This window comes from Alosa pseudoharengus, unplaced genomic scaffold, assembly GCF_046254945.1.
Source record: "Alosa pseudoharengus isolate Yale_2024_CS ecotype anadromous, Long Island Sound unplaced genomic scaffold, YU_APseudo_1.1 YU_APseudo_1.1_scf_24, whole genome shotgun sequence".
Classification (NCBI taxonomy): Eukaryota; Metazoa; Chordata; class Actinopteri; order Clupeiformes; family Clupeidae; genus Alosa; species Alosa pseudoharengus.
This window is the reverse complement of record NW_027468689.1, coordinates 3,122,030-3,137,029: the sequence shown is the minus strand read 5'-3', so window position 1 is coordinate 3,137,029 and position 15,000 is coordinate 3,122,030. Positions and strand designations below refer to the sequence as shown.

The following is a 15,000-nucleotide window of genomic DNA, read 5'->3' as shown; positions in this document are numbered from 1 at the left end:
GAGGGTGTTTAACATTCAGCAGGCCAGAGTCTGTCAAACTTCCCACATCAGTGTTTGTGTGTGTGTGTGTGTGTGTGTGTGTGTGTGTGTGTGTGTGTGTGGTGTATGGTGTGTGTGTGTGTGTGTGTGTGTGTGTGTGTGTGTGTGTGTGTGTGTGTGGGTGTGTGTGTGGTAGCCGTCAAGAGTGATAATGACAACCTGTGCATACTCACACACTGCAGCAAAGAAAGCTGCAATTAATACACTCAATTCGCGTTTGAAACTCTCCTGGAGTCAGATGTGTGTGTTATTAGGAACACACACCCACACACGCACACCCACATTCACACATACACTCTCACACACACACGCACACACACGCCCACACACGCACATGGAATGCTGCTGTAATCAAACAAGTAGTGTTGTTTGAAACTGTTTGAAACTGTTTAAAACATTCTCCTCAAGTCAGACCTGTGTGTCCGATTAACACACACACACACACACACAAACACAATTATTCACCACGCACACACAAACACATACACACACACACACATGCAAATGCACTGGAATACTGTTTTATTATTCATTCAAATGCTGAAGTATCATTTGAAATACTCCTTCCAGAGTAATCAGATGTGCGTGATCAGGAACTAAGCTAAAGGATCTAATAGCTAATCCATTAAACTGTTACAACTGATCGCTCAGTCATAGCCCAGACCATGCAATGTGTGTGTGTGTGTGTGTGTGTGTGTGTGTGTGTGTGTGTGTGTGTGTGATATTCCATAATCTCCTGTAGCACCTGTGCTGGCTGGTAGGTGTGTAGGCGTGCTGGTGTTGTGATTGGCATGGAGGCACAGGCTCTGTGTGTGTGTGTGTGTGTGTGTGTGTGTGTGTGTGTGTGTGTGTGTGTGTGTGTGTGTGTGTGTGTGATTGGCATGGAGGCACTGCAGACGGGACTGGCACACTCTGTGGCATTATCCCTGGCATGGGAGATAGGAGATATGGAGCACACTGGCACAATCTGTGTGTGTGTGTGTGTCTGTGTGTGTGTGTGTGTGTGTGTGTTTGCGGTACTGTTAGTGTAGAGGGCCTTGTTGTGGAGTGGGGTGCGTGTGGGGAGATGTGTTGTGGCATGCGGTGTGTGTGTGTGTGTGTGTGTGTGTGTGTGTGTGTGTGTATCCGTCATGTTTGTTGTATTAAGGGTGTTTTGGTACATGCACATAGTGTGTTTTTCCATCACGGCCGTGTTAGCAAGGGTGTGTTTGGTCACGCGCTGGGTTGAGATAATATTGATGAATCAACTAACTGAGTGGGACTGTCAGACTGTGTGTGTGTGTGTGTGTGTGTGTGTGTGTGTGTGTGTGTGTGTGTGTGTGTGTGTGTGTGTGTGTGTGTGTGGTGTGTGGTGTGTGTGTGTGGGGGGGCTCTCAGAGCTCTGCTTGAGCAAGTAACACCTTCTCCTTTTTTCTCCTCTCTCCTTCTCCCTGTCTCTGTTTTCTCCTCCTCTCTCTCTCACTCCCACACTTTCTCTCTCACTCTGTCTCTATCTCTCTTGTTCTGTCTCTTTCTCTGTTTCCCTCTGTTTGTTCTTTGCTCTCTCTCCCTCTCTCTGTGTCTGTCACCATCTCTCTCTCTCTCTCTCTCTTCCTTTCTCTCCATCTCTTCCCCTCTCCCTGTTACTCCTTCTCTGTCCCCCTACACACACACACCACACACACACACACACACACACACACACACACACACACACACACACACACCACACACACACACACACACACACCACACACACACACACACACACACACACACACACACCACACACACACACACACACACACACACACACCACACACACACACACACACACACACATCCACACACACACACACATACACACACTCCCCCACACTCCCCCCACTCTCTTCTCTAAAAGGCTGTTTGGCTGCCTCTGTACTCTCCCTGTTTGACTGACAGTTTTGATGACGGCTGTACAATGAACTGAAGAGGAGTGGAGAGAGAGAGAGAGAGTGGAGAGAGAGAGAGAGAGAATGAAAGACCAAAGAGACAGAGAAAAGAGACAGACATCAAGAGAGAGAGAGAGAGAGAAGAGGTACTGATGTAGAACGGTGCAGCAAAAGACTGCCGTCAGACAGGAACACTTCTCAAAGTCAGGACACACACACACACACCACACACTCACACACACACACTCACACACACACACACACACACACACACACACACACACACATACACACACACACACTCTCTCTCACACACACACACACTCACACACACACACACACTCACACACACACACACACACACACACACACACACACACACACACACATACACACACACACACTCTCTCTCACACACACACACACACACACACACACACACACACACACACACACACACACACACACACACACACACACACACACACATACACACACACACACTCTCTCTCACACACACACACACACACACACACTTCACCCTCCATACCACCCCATACCCCTCTCCAAAGAGGGGCCCCACAGCCAAGAGCCAGAAAAGAGACAGCCTCAGATTCAGCCTCTGATATTACACACACACACACACACACACACTCATGCACAGACAAACACATACACATACACACACACACATACGCACAGACAGATACACACACACACATACGCACAGACAGATACACACACACACTCTAAAAAATGCTGGGTTGAAAACAACCCAAACTGGGTTGTTTTCAACCCAGCCGCTGAGTAAAATGTGGTCCAACACAGCATTGGGTTATCTTAACCAAGCAAATTGGGTTACTAAATTTAACCCAACAACTGGGTTGAAATTTAACCAATATGTTTGGTTATGTTGACACAACTGTTTAGTTAAAGTTACTTAATGTTTGGGTTATGTAACCAAATCCCCCAAAACTACTGGTTGATTTTTTTAAATACTCTGCTTGTACAAACTTTTAATAACTCAAGGTTTGTATTTACTTACTGGAAAGTCACACCTTCTGTTAACAGCTTTAGGCCTGATATAAACAGTCTATATTAAATGGCCATCAAAAGCCATGCAATGAAATAAAACAGTTCGACACAATTATTTATTTGATAATTTTCTTTATTTTTGAATAGATAGCCTAGTATAAAATGCATGTGATACTTCCATGAAGGCAGGCAGATTCCAAAGTCCGTTTTGGGGGTCAGCCCTGTCAATCAAACAAAAAAAAGAGTGCATTTTAATCACTGTTAGCCTAACGTTACAGAACTTTATATCAAGACTTGCATGAACCATTACCAGTGAATGATATTGACAGACATAAAAATCCACCAGGAGACAAATTATTAGTGCAACACACTCGGAAACCATGACCACCTAATATTATGGAGTTGTTTTAAACATAATACCGGTAATAGCCTACAAAACGTGCGTTTATGTCAGATGAGCTTGATAACAACATTACCATTAGCCTAACATTAGGCTGACAAACATAAGTTCAGCAGTGCTAACGTTAGCTAGCTAATGTTAACACATTATTCAATTAGTGAATCCAAGTTAATGTTACCACCAAGAACCACCCAGTAAGTTACATGGCTATAATATGAGGCTACCCTTAATGATTTAATACGATGTTGTTTGGCATGATTATTATCGTAAGTTACGTGTTGTGAAGAGACTACTTCGACTGTGTTAGCTAGTTGACAAACGTTAGCCACGAGTTTAATTAGCATAAAGTTTCCAAGTCTGCTAACGTTACCTACCAGCTGCTGGTATGCTAATTGTAGTTCGTTGTAAAAGTTCGTTTTGTTTCTGTTCAGCAGTTCCTACCCAGTGAATACAGAACTATGTTTTTATGAGTCTGTATTTGTGTAGATTTAACATTAAATATAGCTAATATTAGTGGAATGACACCTGCTAACCTGCTTGAAGCTGAACGAAATGGCAGGCAGAATATTCCTTGATATCACGAAGGGTATCTGGGTGGACTTTTAGAATCCGTCTGGATAAAAATAAATAAATAAATAAATAAATAAAAGCAGATACATACCTTCCGAAATCACCTGATTTCCATTGCATGTTGACAGCTGCTGGACTTGACGGTTGAAAGAATATGCCTGCCTGCCTGCCAATTTTTTTTTTCTCAACCTTCAAATAACTATGTAGCTGTGTTGAAGTCACCCTGGTGCTGGGTAGTGTACTCCACGTCAGGTGGGGGACAGGAGGGAGCACAGCCCTAAACTATCAATCCAGCAGTGATAAACTATCAACCCAACAAGCTGGGTTACAGAAATGACCCAATATGAGTAAAAACAACCAAACAAAATGACCCAACAGCCTCAACCCAGTGTTTGGGTTGAAAAAATAACCCAGCATTTTTTAGAGTGCACACACCCATCACACCCACTCCCCTATCACTGAGCAAGGCCTCAGCCAAACTCTAAATAAACACAAGTGTGAGGGGACCCTGTCTCTCTGTCCAGATGCAAGGACATAGGTGTCCAGGGCTGTGCCTGTCCAGATGCAAGGACATAGGTGTCCAGGGCTGTGCCTGTCCAGATCAAGGGGGCAGGCGAATTCCCGGAAGTAGAAGAATCGACGTAGGCTGGAGGGACCACCTCTCTGCTAACTCCCATAGAAGACCATTCATTCTAGGATTTTTTTTAAATACCATAACTTCATATAACATATATCCTGTGCCGATATTGTAGCTTCTGTGTAATCCACATAAACACTACAAAGGCAAAACAGACTCCACTACCTCGTCCGTAACGTTGGTTACCCATAAGAAGAATGGTTAGCTTGTTCGGTTGGAGGGAAGCTAGCTTTGAAGTAATCTCTTCTTCGCGCCGTAGGGAGATAACCGTATTGTTTGGATAAGAAGCTCAGTCCACCTTACTGTCTGACGGTAACTCATAAGCAAAACCTAGCATACACAACCGTATGTTAAGGTAAAGCATTACACAGAGGCAACCTAATAATAAAAAAGTAAACCTATTTTTTTTTAAAAACGGCACTAATCATTTCAGAGGTTTTCGATGGATTGACCGTAGGTCGGAAAAGTGGAAAGAAGATTAGCTTCAAGGCTATAACTTTTTTGTTTTGTTTTAGCATGACTGTTTTTGAAGATGATCATGTGTGGTAGTTTCAACATTAACACGACTTGGTGAGGATGATATTAATAATAATACATAAATAAATGTTTAACTTTGATGACTTTGAAGGCGAAGGAAGTGTGAGAAGAATTTCTGTGTATCTATCATATGAGTTACAAGATTCAGTTCGATGGCTAACTTCATGAAGTTAAAGGAACACGCCACCCAAAATCAGTAGTGATATATGTTCTTACCGTAACTTTCACGAGTTGAGTCGTACCTCTCCCGCGTCGGTAGGTGTACTCAGGCTGAGGGTCGATCCAGCATGGATTCTAAACTCTGTGGTGGATAGGATCTACAATTAGGTGTTAATAATATTACCACGCTAGGTCAAAGTACTCCCAAGTGCTATTGCGCCACACATTGTAGTTCTCATGTTTATTCGCTTGGAAAATCGTCACGTTTCATGTTGTGTGCCCTAACATTTTTCATCAACTACTCGTGCAACTGTATTTAAGTAGGTAAAACGTGGAGGTGTTTGAATACTGCTATGTGCCTCTCTCTACGGCCACGGCAGAGCCCGCTATCATAGCAACATGCTAACACATTCGCGCCGCGCGACAGAGCGTTTGAGTGCACCTACCGACGCGGGAGAGGTACGACTCAACTCGTGAAAGTTACGGTAAGAACATATATCACTACTGATTTTGGGTGGCGTGTTCCTTTAAGTGTGAGTCTGCGCAGTATTGGGGGGACCAACTGAAGAATCGTTCTATTTGACTCAGTGCCCTCCCATTGAAAACGACGGAGTCTGTTCGTCCATTTCTTTTACTGTCTATGGTCCAGATGCAAGGACATAGGTGTCCAGGGCTGTGCCTGGTTTTTTCCGGGGTCCCTCTCCAGGGTCGCTTAGCTTTGGAAATTTCATTCCATTAGCCAGTTTCCCCTCCTCCTCCTGCAGCTGAATGATGTGCTTTATAACACAGTAACAGTGAGCTTATGCATGCTGTGTGCGCACACACACACACACACACACACACACACACACACGCATGTACGCACACACGCACACACACACACGCACCCCTCCTGCAGCTGAATGATGTGTTTGATAACACAGTAACAGTGAGCTGCATAGTGTGTTATCAAGCACACACATACACACACACACACACACATACACACACACATACCTCATGTGGCTGAATGATGTGCTTGATAACACATGCTAAGCGGTGAACTTAACTTATAGTGTGACATGCACAAATACACACACACACACAGACACACACACAAACACACACCTCCTGCTTCTGCAGCTGAATGATGTGTTTGATAACACATGCTAAGCACTGAACTAACATATTGTGTGATGCGCGCACACACACACACACACACACACACACACACACACACACACACCTCCTGCTTCTGCAGCTGAATGATGTGTTTGATAACACACGCTAAGCACTGAACTAACATGTTCTGTGAGATGTAATTGGCAAAGCCATTTAAACTCACTTCTGTATGACTGGCCCCTTTGTAGGACTTATCAATTGGCTGTGTGTGTGAGAGAGGGTGTGTGTGTGTGTGTTTGTGTGAGGGAGAGAGGGTGTGTGTGTGAGAGAGACTGTGCACATGTGTAAAACATGAGTGTGCGTGTGTATTGATAAAAAAAACATACGTAGTGTACTGTATACATTACTACATTCTCACAGCTACACTGGCTCCCAGTCCAATATATCTGCATGTGTGTATGCTGAAAACATGTATGTGTGTGTGTGTGTGTGTGTGTGTGTGCTTCTTTCTGCCTCAGACCTCATAACTCTTTCCCTGTTTTCTCTTATTTTATTGTTTATATTTTTGTACCTCTTCCACCTGTTTTTCTTAAAAATGTCTTATTTTCTTTCTTTTTTTTTACTAATAATACATTTATTTGTTTACATTTATTTACTATGTTCTGTGTCTTTGTATCTCTGTTTCTCTTTGAGTGGACAGTGTGCTCAGGGTTTGTGTATCTCTGTTCTTATGGAGTGTATTGTCCTTACGTATCTTGAAAGGCGCTTATAAACGAATTATGAAAAATGAAAAATGTATTAGTATTATATATATATAGTTATACTGTATACGTCATAAGCAGTGTTGGGAGTAACGGCGTTTAAGTATAACGGCGTTACTAACGGCGTTAATTTGTCCATAACGGAGTAATCTAATTTATTACTTTTTACAACGTTACAACGCCGTTAACGTTACTGGACGTTAAATGTGGTGCGTTACTTACTTTGCATTGATTGAATAAACTGTGTAATCCGAACGCACCCCTGGCTCACAGCTAGTGAGGAGGTGGGTTAATAACGACGTAAGCCATTAGGATTGGCTAAGGCAGAGTCATGTTTCATGATAGCCAATCAGAGCCAGTGTTTTTACACGCTTGCCAGCACACGCGCCACACACACGCAACAGCTAAAGTAGAGATTCGATGAAACAGCAGAGGTCAGGAGCAATCCTATGAAAAGTTGGCATTTTCAAGGTGGAGATATAAGCACTACTTCAAATTCATTGTGGTCAAAGGCAAGAACGTGCATGTAATGTGTACATTATGTCCAGGAGCGAAGACTTTGTCGACATCCTTTGTAAGCAACTCTAATTTAATGAGGCATCTCACACACGCTAGTGGCCAAAAACACCGATAGCCCCCCTCCACCAGAGATGATAGCTCGCCATCCACTAGCAAAGAAGGACTCGGAGCAATGTCCTCCAAGCAGCAAAAGCTAGATCTTTCTGCCTCACAACAAAAACCTATGACACAGGCTGAAGTCAACCGTAGGTCTGTCGATGTACAATTTCCCCTTGGGGATCAATAAAGTATCTATCTATCTATCTATCTAATAAATATCGAAAGTTATGTAGCCTACAAACACCTGTCTGTTCTACTAATTTCAACTGGCTTTTCAAAACTGCTCAAAAAATCCAAATTCTTTGACATATAGCAACTTTTTTTTTAACAGTAACGCAAATAGTTACTTTCCCTGGTAACGAGTTACTCTTATCATAGAGTAATTCAGTTACTAACTCAGTTACTTTTTGGAACAAGTAGTGAGTAACTATAACTAATTACTTTTTTAAAGTAACGTTCCCAACACTGGTCATAAGTGTGTTTGAACGTGCATCCTTGTGTGTTTGAGATGAATTTGTTTGTTTTAGGTGTGTGTGTGTACGCGTGTGTGTGTGTGAGTGAGTGAGTGAGTGAGTGTGTGTGTGTGTGTGTGGGCTCTATCTTCCGTGTGGGCGCAATTGACTTTGTATACTCGCGCGTTTGTCTTTCCTATTTTGCAGTCAGCGCATATTGGAATTTTCCCTCCACAGGTACATGCCTGTAAATTAGGGAATTCGATTGCGCCCACGGGGGCGGTTCAGCGAAAAGACGGGGCGTGTTCCGGCGCAAACGTTCACTGTTGATATTTTGCAGTTTCAGAAAACAATTCCGCCACAGACCAGGAACTCCCTGGTCTAAAGTCTGTGGCGAAAATGCAGATGCTATTTTAAGGGCGCATGCATGACCACAGGCCTGCATGAATGAATGCGTTGCACACCAATCTACAGACACCTCCGTGCACAGACGGAAACATTCAAAGCCTTGATAATATTTGTCCATTTCCCGGTTTTGTTCGTGCATTGGTGACCTAAATATTTAGTATCCTATATAGTACAACATCTACATGCAATATCTTTACAACAACGCCTAATTACGACCTATTAATCTGGACAACTTTATAGGCTACAGCCCTATAAAGGCTAAAGTTACTTTTAGTTTTGTTCCAATTTACCGTTGTGTAAGGTTTTAAGCCCCAAGCTTTGCTATGTTCCCTCCATCCTTTCGTTATTTTCAAAAAACGTTTTATATCCATGATGGCCTTGAAGTCTTGAGTTAGTGAATTAGCTTAAATCAGCTTTTCATGTGCTGTTAACCAGCAACAGATAGTACAAGAAAGCAGCAAGTATGGTTACAATTTCTGTAGTTGCTGCATCCATTCATTCTTATTCTCTCTCCTGCTCAAATAAATGTTGTGCGTGAAATAAGTTGATGATAACGTGTTTACAAACTCTGCTTTACAGAAAATATTGTAAATAGTCTACTGTCACGCAGTTAATGGGATACTGTGCAGAGTTGAAAGTTAGGTCAACTTAAACGAAGCCCTTGCTTGGCCGCCTGTGCTGCGCAATGCACACTTAGCTCCTCTCATCTATACAATGTAGTTCCCATTTCTGTAAACCATACATAATTTCAAAGAAAAATATTACCACTCGAGGGAAATCAGTGTGGTGTCCATGTGAAAAAATAGGCATAAATCTAGCGTACACATTTTCACGAATCACTGATGTGTTGATGACATAAATTAGGAAATGTTAGAGGACTTAAGGAGACGTGATGTTGAACTGCATGCCGATGCCATTTAACCCAAATGCCCCAGCGGCAGCACGGGAGAGAAGAGATTAACTGACAGAAGATATGCATTGTCTATAGAGAGGTAATGTTAGATTACATTGTACATTGCAAATATATCACCATGCATTCATAACCTCGTGATTCAGTGAGAATGATCCCAAAACATCGGAAAGTATGTCTTTGTGACAATTCTGTATTACATTTTGTCAAGAGGAAAAATCAATAGCTAACTGAACAGTGATTATAGCGCTGTGAACGCTCCTGGCTGCGCCTGGCAAATACGCCACCATAATAGCAATCAGCTATGGAACAAGCATGCCTGTTGTTAAAGGGAATGTGAGATGACGCTCTGATTGGTTTATTGCACGTTACGCCCAAACCACACCCATGATTAATGTAGCTACTTCAGACCACCCCATTTTAGATTTGCGTCGGGCGCAATAGTCAATATCCCGCCGGTAAAATAGCATCAGCGCCCAAGATCCGCCCACAAAGTCACTTGCGTTTTGCGCGAAGACACTTCCGTTTCAGACCATTAAAATAGGGCCCTGTGTGTGTGTGTGTGTGTGTGTGTGTGTGTGTGTGTATGTGAACTGACTATCCCTTCTGTGTCTCAGAACATGTTTAGGTGCCAGAGATCCATACTGTGGTTGGGACCACCAGCAGAAACGTTGCAGCACCATAGAGGACAGCGCAAGCATGGCCCAATGGACACAGAATATTACAGAGTGCCCGGTAAGACACACACACTCACACACACACACACACGCACGCACGCACACACACACACACACACACACACACCATAGAGGACAGCACAAGCATGGCCCAATGGACACAGAATATTACAAAGTGCCCTGTAAGACACACACACACACACGCACGCACCCACGCACGCGCACGCACACACACACACACGCACACGCACACACACACACACCATAGAGGACAATGCCAGTACAAGCCAGTGGACTCCCTAAGACACACACCCTAAGACACACACACACACACACACACCACATAAACAAGTTCACACACATTAGACACTGACATGATTTGACAATGCACTGATACTCCTCTTGTCATCTCTGACCCCAGATGCGAAACCTCACCCAAGATGGCGGCTTTGGTCCGTGGGCCCCATGGCAACCCTGCACCCATGACGACGGGGAAGGGGCCAATGCGTGTGTGTGCCGCCTCCGTTCCTGCGATAGCCCCGCCCCCCAGTGTGGAGGTGCCAAGTGTAACGATCCGACCATAGAGGTGGCCAACTGCTCCAGGTACAGCAGGACAACACACACACACACACACACACACACACACACACACACACACACACTCACACACACACACACTCACACACACACACACACACACACACACACACACACACACTCACACACACACACACACACACACACACTCACACACACACTCACACACACACACACTCACACACACACACTCACACACACACACACACACACACACACACACACACACACACACACACACGTACACACACACACACATACACACACACACACATACACACACACACACACAAACACACACATGTTTACAAACATTTAAAAACACACATTTATACACAAAGATACAGATACACACACAAATTCTACATATAGCATGTATGGCTACTTCTCACTAAGTTTACAAGTAAAGATTTTGAAAATACTCAGAAATCTCTACTCTGCCCATGCATGGCAACAAACATGCTCACACACACTTATACATACTTACACCAGGGTTTCCGTTGTCCGGTAATTACCGGACATTGGCCGGAAAAAAAATGAAATGTCCGAAAAAATTAAATCTCTCCGGTCAAATTGTCCGATTGAAATTGGCTAATAATCCCGTCCCCTAACGCAATCTGAATTTGAGAATAAGCCATAATACGTAAGCCTGTATTATGCGTCCTCTGGCTATGTTTTTAAATGAACATGCTCTACCCTTTGAAAAGTAAGCTATCAAACAACACGCATAGCCTATGCTGCATTTCAAATAGGAAGCGCACGCTTAAAACGTCCATATTAAACAACGAACAGTGAGGCGGTTCAAACATGGCCAGGCCCAGGCAGACTAGCCTTAAAAGTTTTTTCAGAGGCCAGACGCGATGGATGATGATAAATTGGTAACGTCTAAAGCCTCAGATGTCCGGTCAACTCCAACACCACCAGATAAAAAGCAGAAGTGTCGGACGTATCTGTCGGAATCAGTGACATTGGAAGTGGAGTTGCGGGGGATGCGGCCGCTCCAAGACACTGTCATTCTCCATGTACACTGTCACAAGTGTTCTTTACCCAAAGCATACAGGAGGCCTATGCGTTCTCTGTCTATGATCTAGGGCCTCCTCGACGAGGAGATTACGCTACTGGTCCGCGAATAATTTCTGGCACAATTTAACGGTATCATTGAACCGCGGCCGAAAGAAAAATAAACTAAACATTTCCCAGAATAGGAAACATTTCCTAATTTATTGTTATCAAATAGAGGCATAGCATTAGGGGGTAGTGGTGTGAGCGCTCATTCTTGTATGTGCGCATCTGTGTAAGTTACTGTAAACAGTCACCACTGGAGATAACGTAGCAGCAACAAACAACGTAGCCTTTTTAAAACAACGAACGAAGCGGACTCTTGCTGTCCATGAAAAGATACTGGCTAGATCTTGTTCGGTAGGTTTATGTTAGGCTAATGAACATGTTGCATTCTATACAGCTTGATTATAGCCTGTCTCCAGTTTTCCCTTAATTTGACTAATTAAGAAGCGATAATATATTTGACCGGCATATCATCAAAATGTCTGGAAAACAAAACCTCTGCCGGTCACTTTGACCGGCACCATTTTTTTCTAGCAGAAACTCTGACTTACACATACTCACACACACTTATACGTACTTACACATGCTCGCACACACTTATATGTACTTACACATGCTCGCACACACTTATACATACTTACACATGCTCACACACATTTATACATACTTACACTTATACTTATACTGTACGTATACATTTGGCTGATGTTTCTATCCAAAGCAACATACAATCATTGCAAGGGCCAGTCTCCCCGGAGCAGCTTGGGGTTAAGTTCCTTGCTCAAGGGCACAACGGTGGCAACCGGGAATTGAAACCACAACTTTTCAGGCTACTGCATGCTAGCTCCACTCTTTAACTACTACAACCACTACTGCATGCTAGCCCAGCTCCTTAGCCACTACACTACTACTGCACGCTATCCCAGCTCCTTAGCCACTACGCAACCACTACTGCATGCTAGCCCAGCTCCTTAGCCACTACGCTAGCCACTACTGCATGCTAGCCCAGCTCCTTAGCCACTATGCTAGCACTACTGCATGCTAGCCCAGCTCCTTAACCACTACGCTAGCACTACTGCATGCTAGCCCAGCTCCTTAGCCACTACGCTACCACTACTGCATGCTAGCCCAGCTCCTTAGCCACTACCATTACTGCATGCTAGCCCAGCTCCTTAACCACTACGCTACCACTACTGCATGTTAGCCCAGCTCCTTAGCCACTACGCTACCACCAAAGATAATGAATGCGTAGCAAGATGGGTGGTCCTAGTTCATGTCTATGAGGGCAAAGTGGAGTTCAGTCAGAGACGGGCTCTGGTTCAGTTCCCGCCTGCACAGGGGCGTGTCACTGAAGTATGACTTACGTTTGAACGCCTCGGTTCCACGCCAGACAAGCCGGAGTACAAAATAAACTTGGTGTACACCTTCATTAATGTTGATTTTCTCCCGACTGGAGGGACATTCTACTGAAATAGGGAGGAGGGTTTGGAGATCATGATACCGTGTCCGAAATGTGCATCTATTGCTCAGAAAAATAAGGCTTTGACAAATTCTGGGAAATTCTTGGATTCTGCCATAGACCTCAATGTTAAAAAGAGAGCCCGATCACTGCATAAATGTGCGGGGGCGTGTACTGCTACCCTATTTGCATAAATTTCCAGGGACAGGAAATGGCCTCTCATGAAGTATCTTCGCTACCATCTTTGCTACCACTACTGCATGCTAGCCCAGCTCCTTAGCCACTATGCTACCACCACTACTGCATGCTAGCCCAGCTCCTTAGCCAATACGCTACCACCACTACTGCATGCTAGCCCAGCTCCTTAGCCAATACGCTATCACGGCCTGTCAAGCTGCCAGGTCATGGTGCCAATAAGCATACACACAGAGAGGTCATGTGGCCATGTTAAGACTGGAAGCATAGCTCTACACACACACCCCTTTCACACACACACACACACACACACACACACCCGTGACAAACAGGTTTGTTTAGAGACAGACCAGACAACAACAACTTTAGAGTTGTGCAACCCATCCGCAGAAAAGCTCTTTGAGTGGGAAGAGTTTATCCAATTACAGAGCAGCGTTCGGCTGACAATCCTCTCTGATTGGCCTGTTTTTCTCCCAGACAGGACAGTGCAATCAGGGCCATATAAGAGAGAGGGAGAGAGAGAGAGAGGGGAGGTGTAATGGAGTAAGAGAATGAGACAGAGATAATGATGAAAGAGAAGAATAGAGAGGGTATTTAGGAGAGATTGCATGAGACAGAGAGAAAGAGAGAGAGAGAGAGAGAGGGGAAATAATGGAGAGAGAGAATGGGACAGAGATAATGATAAAAGAGGAGAAGAAAGAGAGAGAAGAGAGTATATAGGAGAGATTGCATGAGACATAGAGAGAGGGAGAGAAAGACTTTGATTTTGAAAACTTTATTGAACTATATGGATCAAAGAGAGAGAGAGGGAGAGAGAGAGAGGGACTATTTGAGATTGCATGAGACAGAGAGAGAGGGAGAAAGAGAGAGAGAGAGAGAGAGAGAGAGAGCTGCTGACAGTAATGAAATGAAAGAGTGTGTGTGTGTGTCTGGGGAAGTAATGTTTGATTCTGCAGAAGTGTTCAGCTTCGCCACAGCACTTAGGCCAATTACGCAGATGTTTTAGAATGTCTCCCTAACGTCACACACACACACACACACACACACACACACACACACACACACACACACGCAGTCCCACTGCTTTCAGATCCACTACAGACACAGCTTTCTCAAGCAGAGAGAAAGAAAGTGCACAAGAGAGAGAGAAAGATAGCAAGACAGTGCATGAGAGAGAGAGAGAGAGAGAGAAACATTTATCTTCACTTTCTGTATTCCCTTGTTGACAACAATCCCCAACTTGTCTGACTGAGTTAGTTAATGACTAAAGCACACAACTCCCATCAGTCTGACATGTGTGACGTGTGTGTGTGTGTGTGTGTGTGTGTGTGTGTGTGTTTGAGCCATGTGTAGTGTGTGTGTGTGTGTGTGTGTGTGAGGCATGTGTAACTCGTGTAATGTGTATGTGTGTGTGTGTGTGTGTGCATGACGTTATCCGTCAGTAATATCTGGTCTGATTGAATGTGT

The 15,000-nt window shown here is 44.1% G+C and overlaps 1 protein-coding gene across 1 annotated transcript in view; it reads left to right on the top strand.

Moving 5' to 3' along the window:
* sema5bb (sema domain, seven thrombospondin repeats (type 1 and type 1-like), transmembrane domain (TM) and short cytoplasmic domain, (semaphorin) 5Bb) overlaps positions 1–15,000 on the top strand; it is a 97,435-nt gene that overhangs the window by 75,808 nt on the left and 6,627 nt on the right. Inside the window, exons 12-13 of the mRNA XM_076302852.1 lie at positions 10,158–10,275; positions 10,639–10,820. Of these exons, the coding sequence (XP_076158967.1) occupies positions 10,158–10,275; positions 10,639–10,820 (300 nt within the window). The remainder of the gene's footprint in view (positions 1–10,157; positions 10,276–10,638; positions 10,821–15,000) is intronic.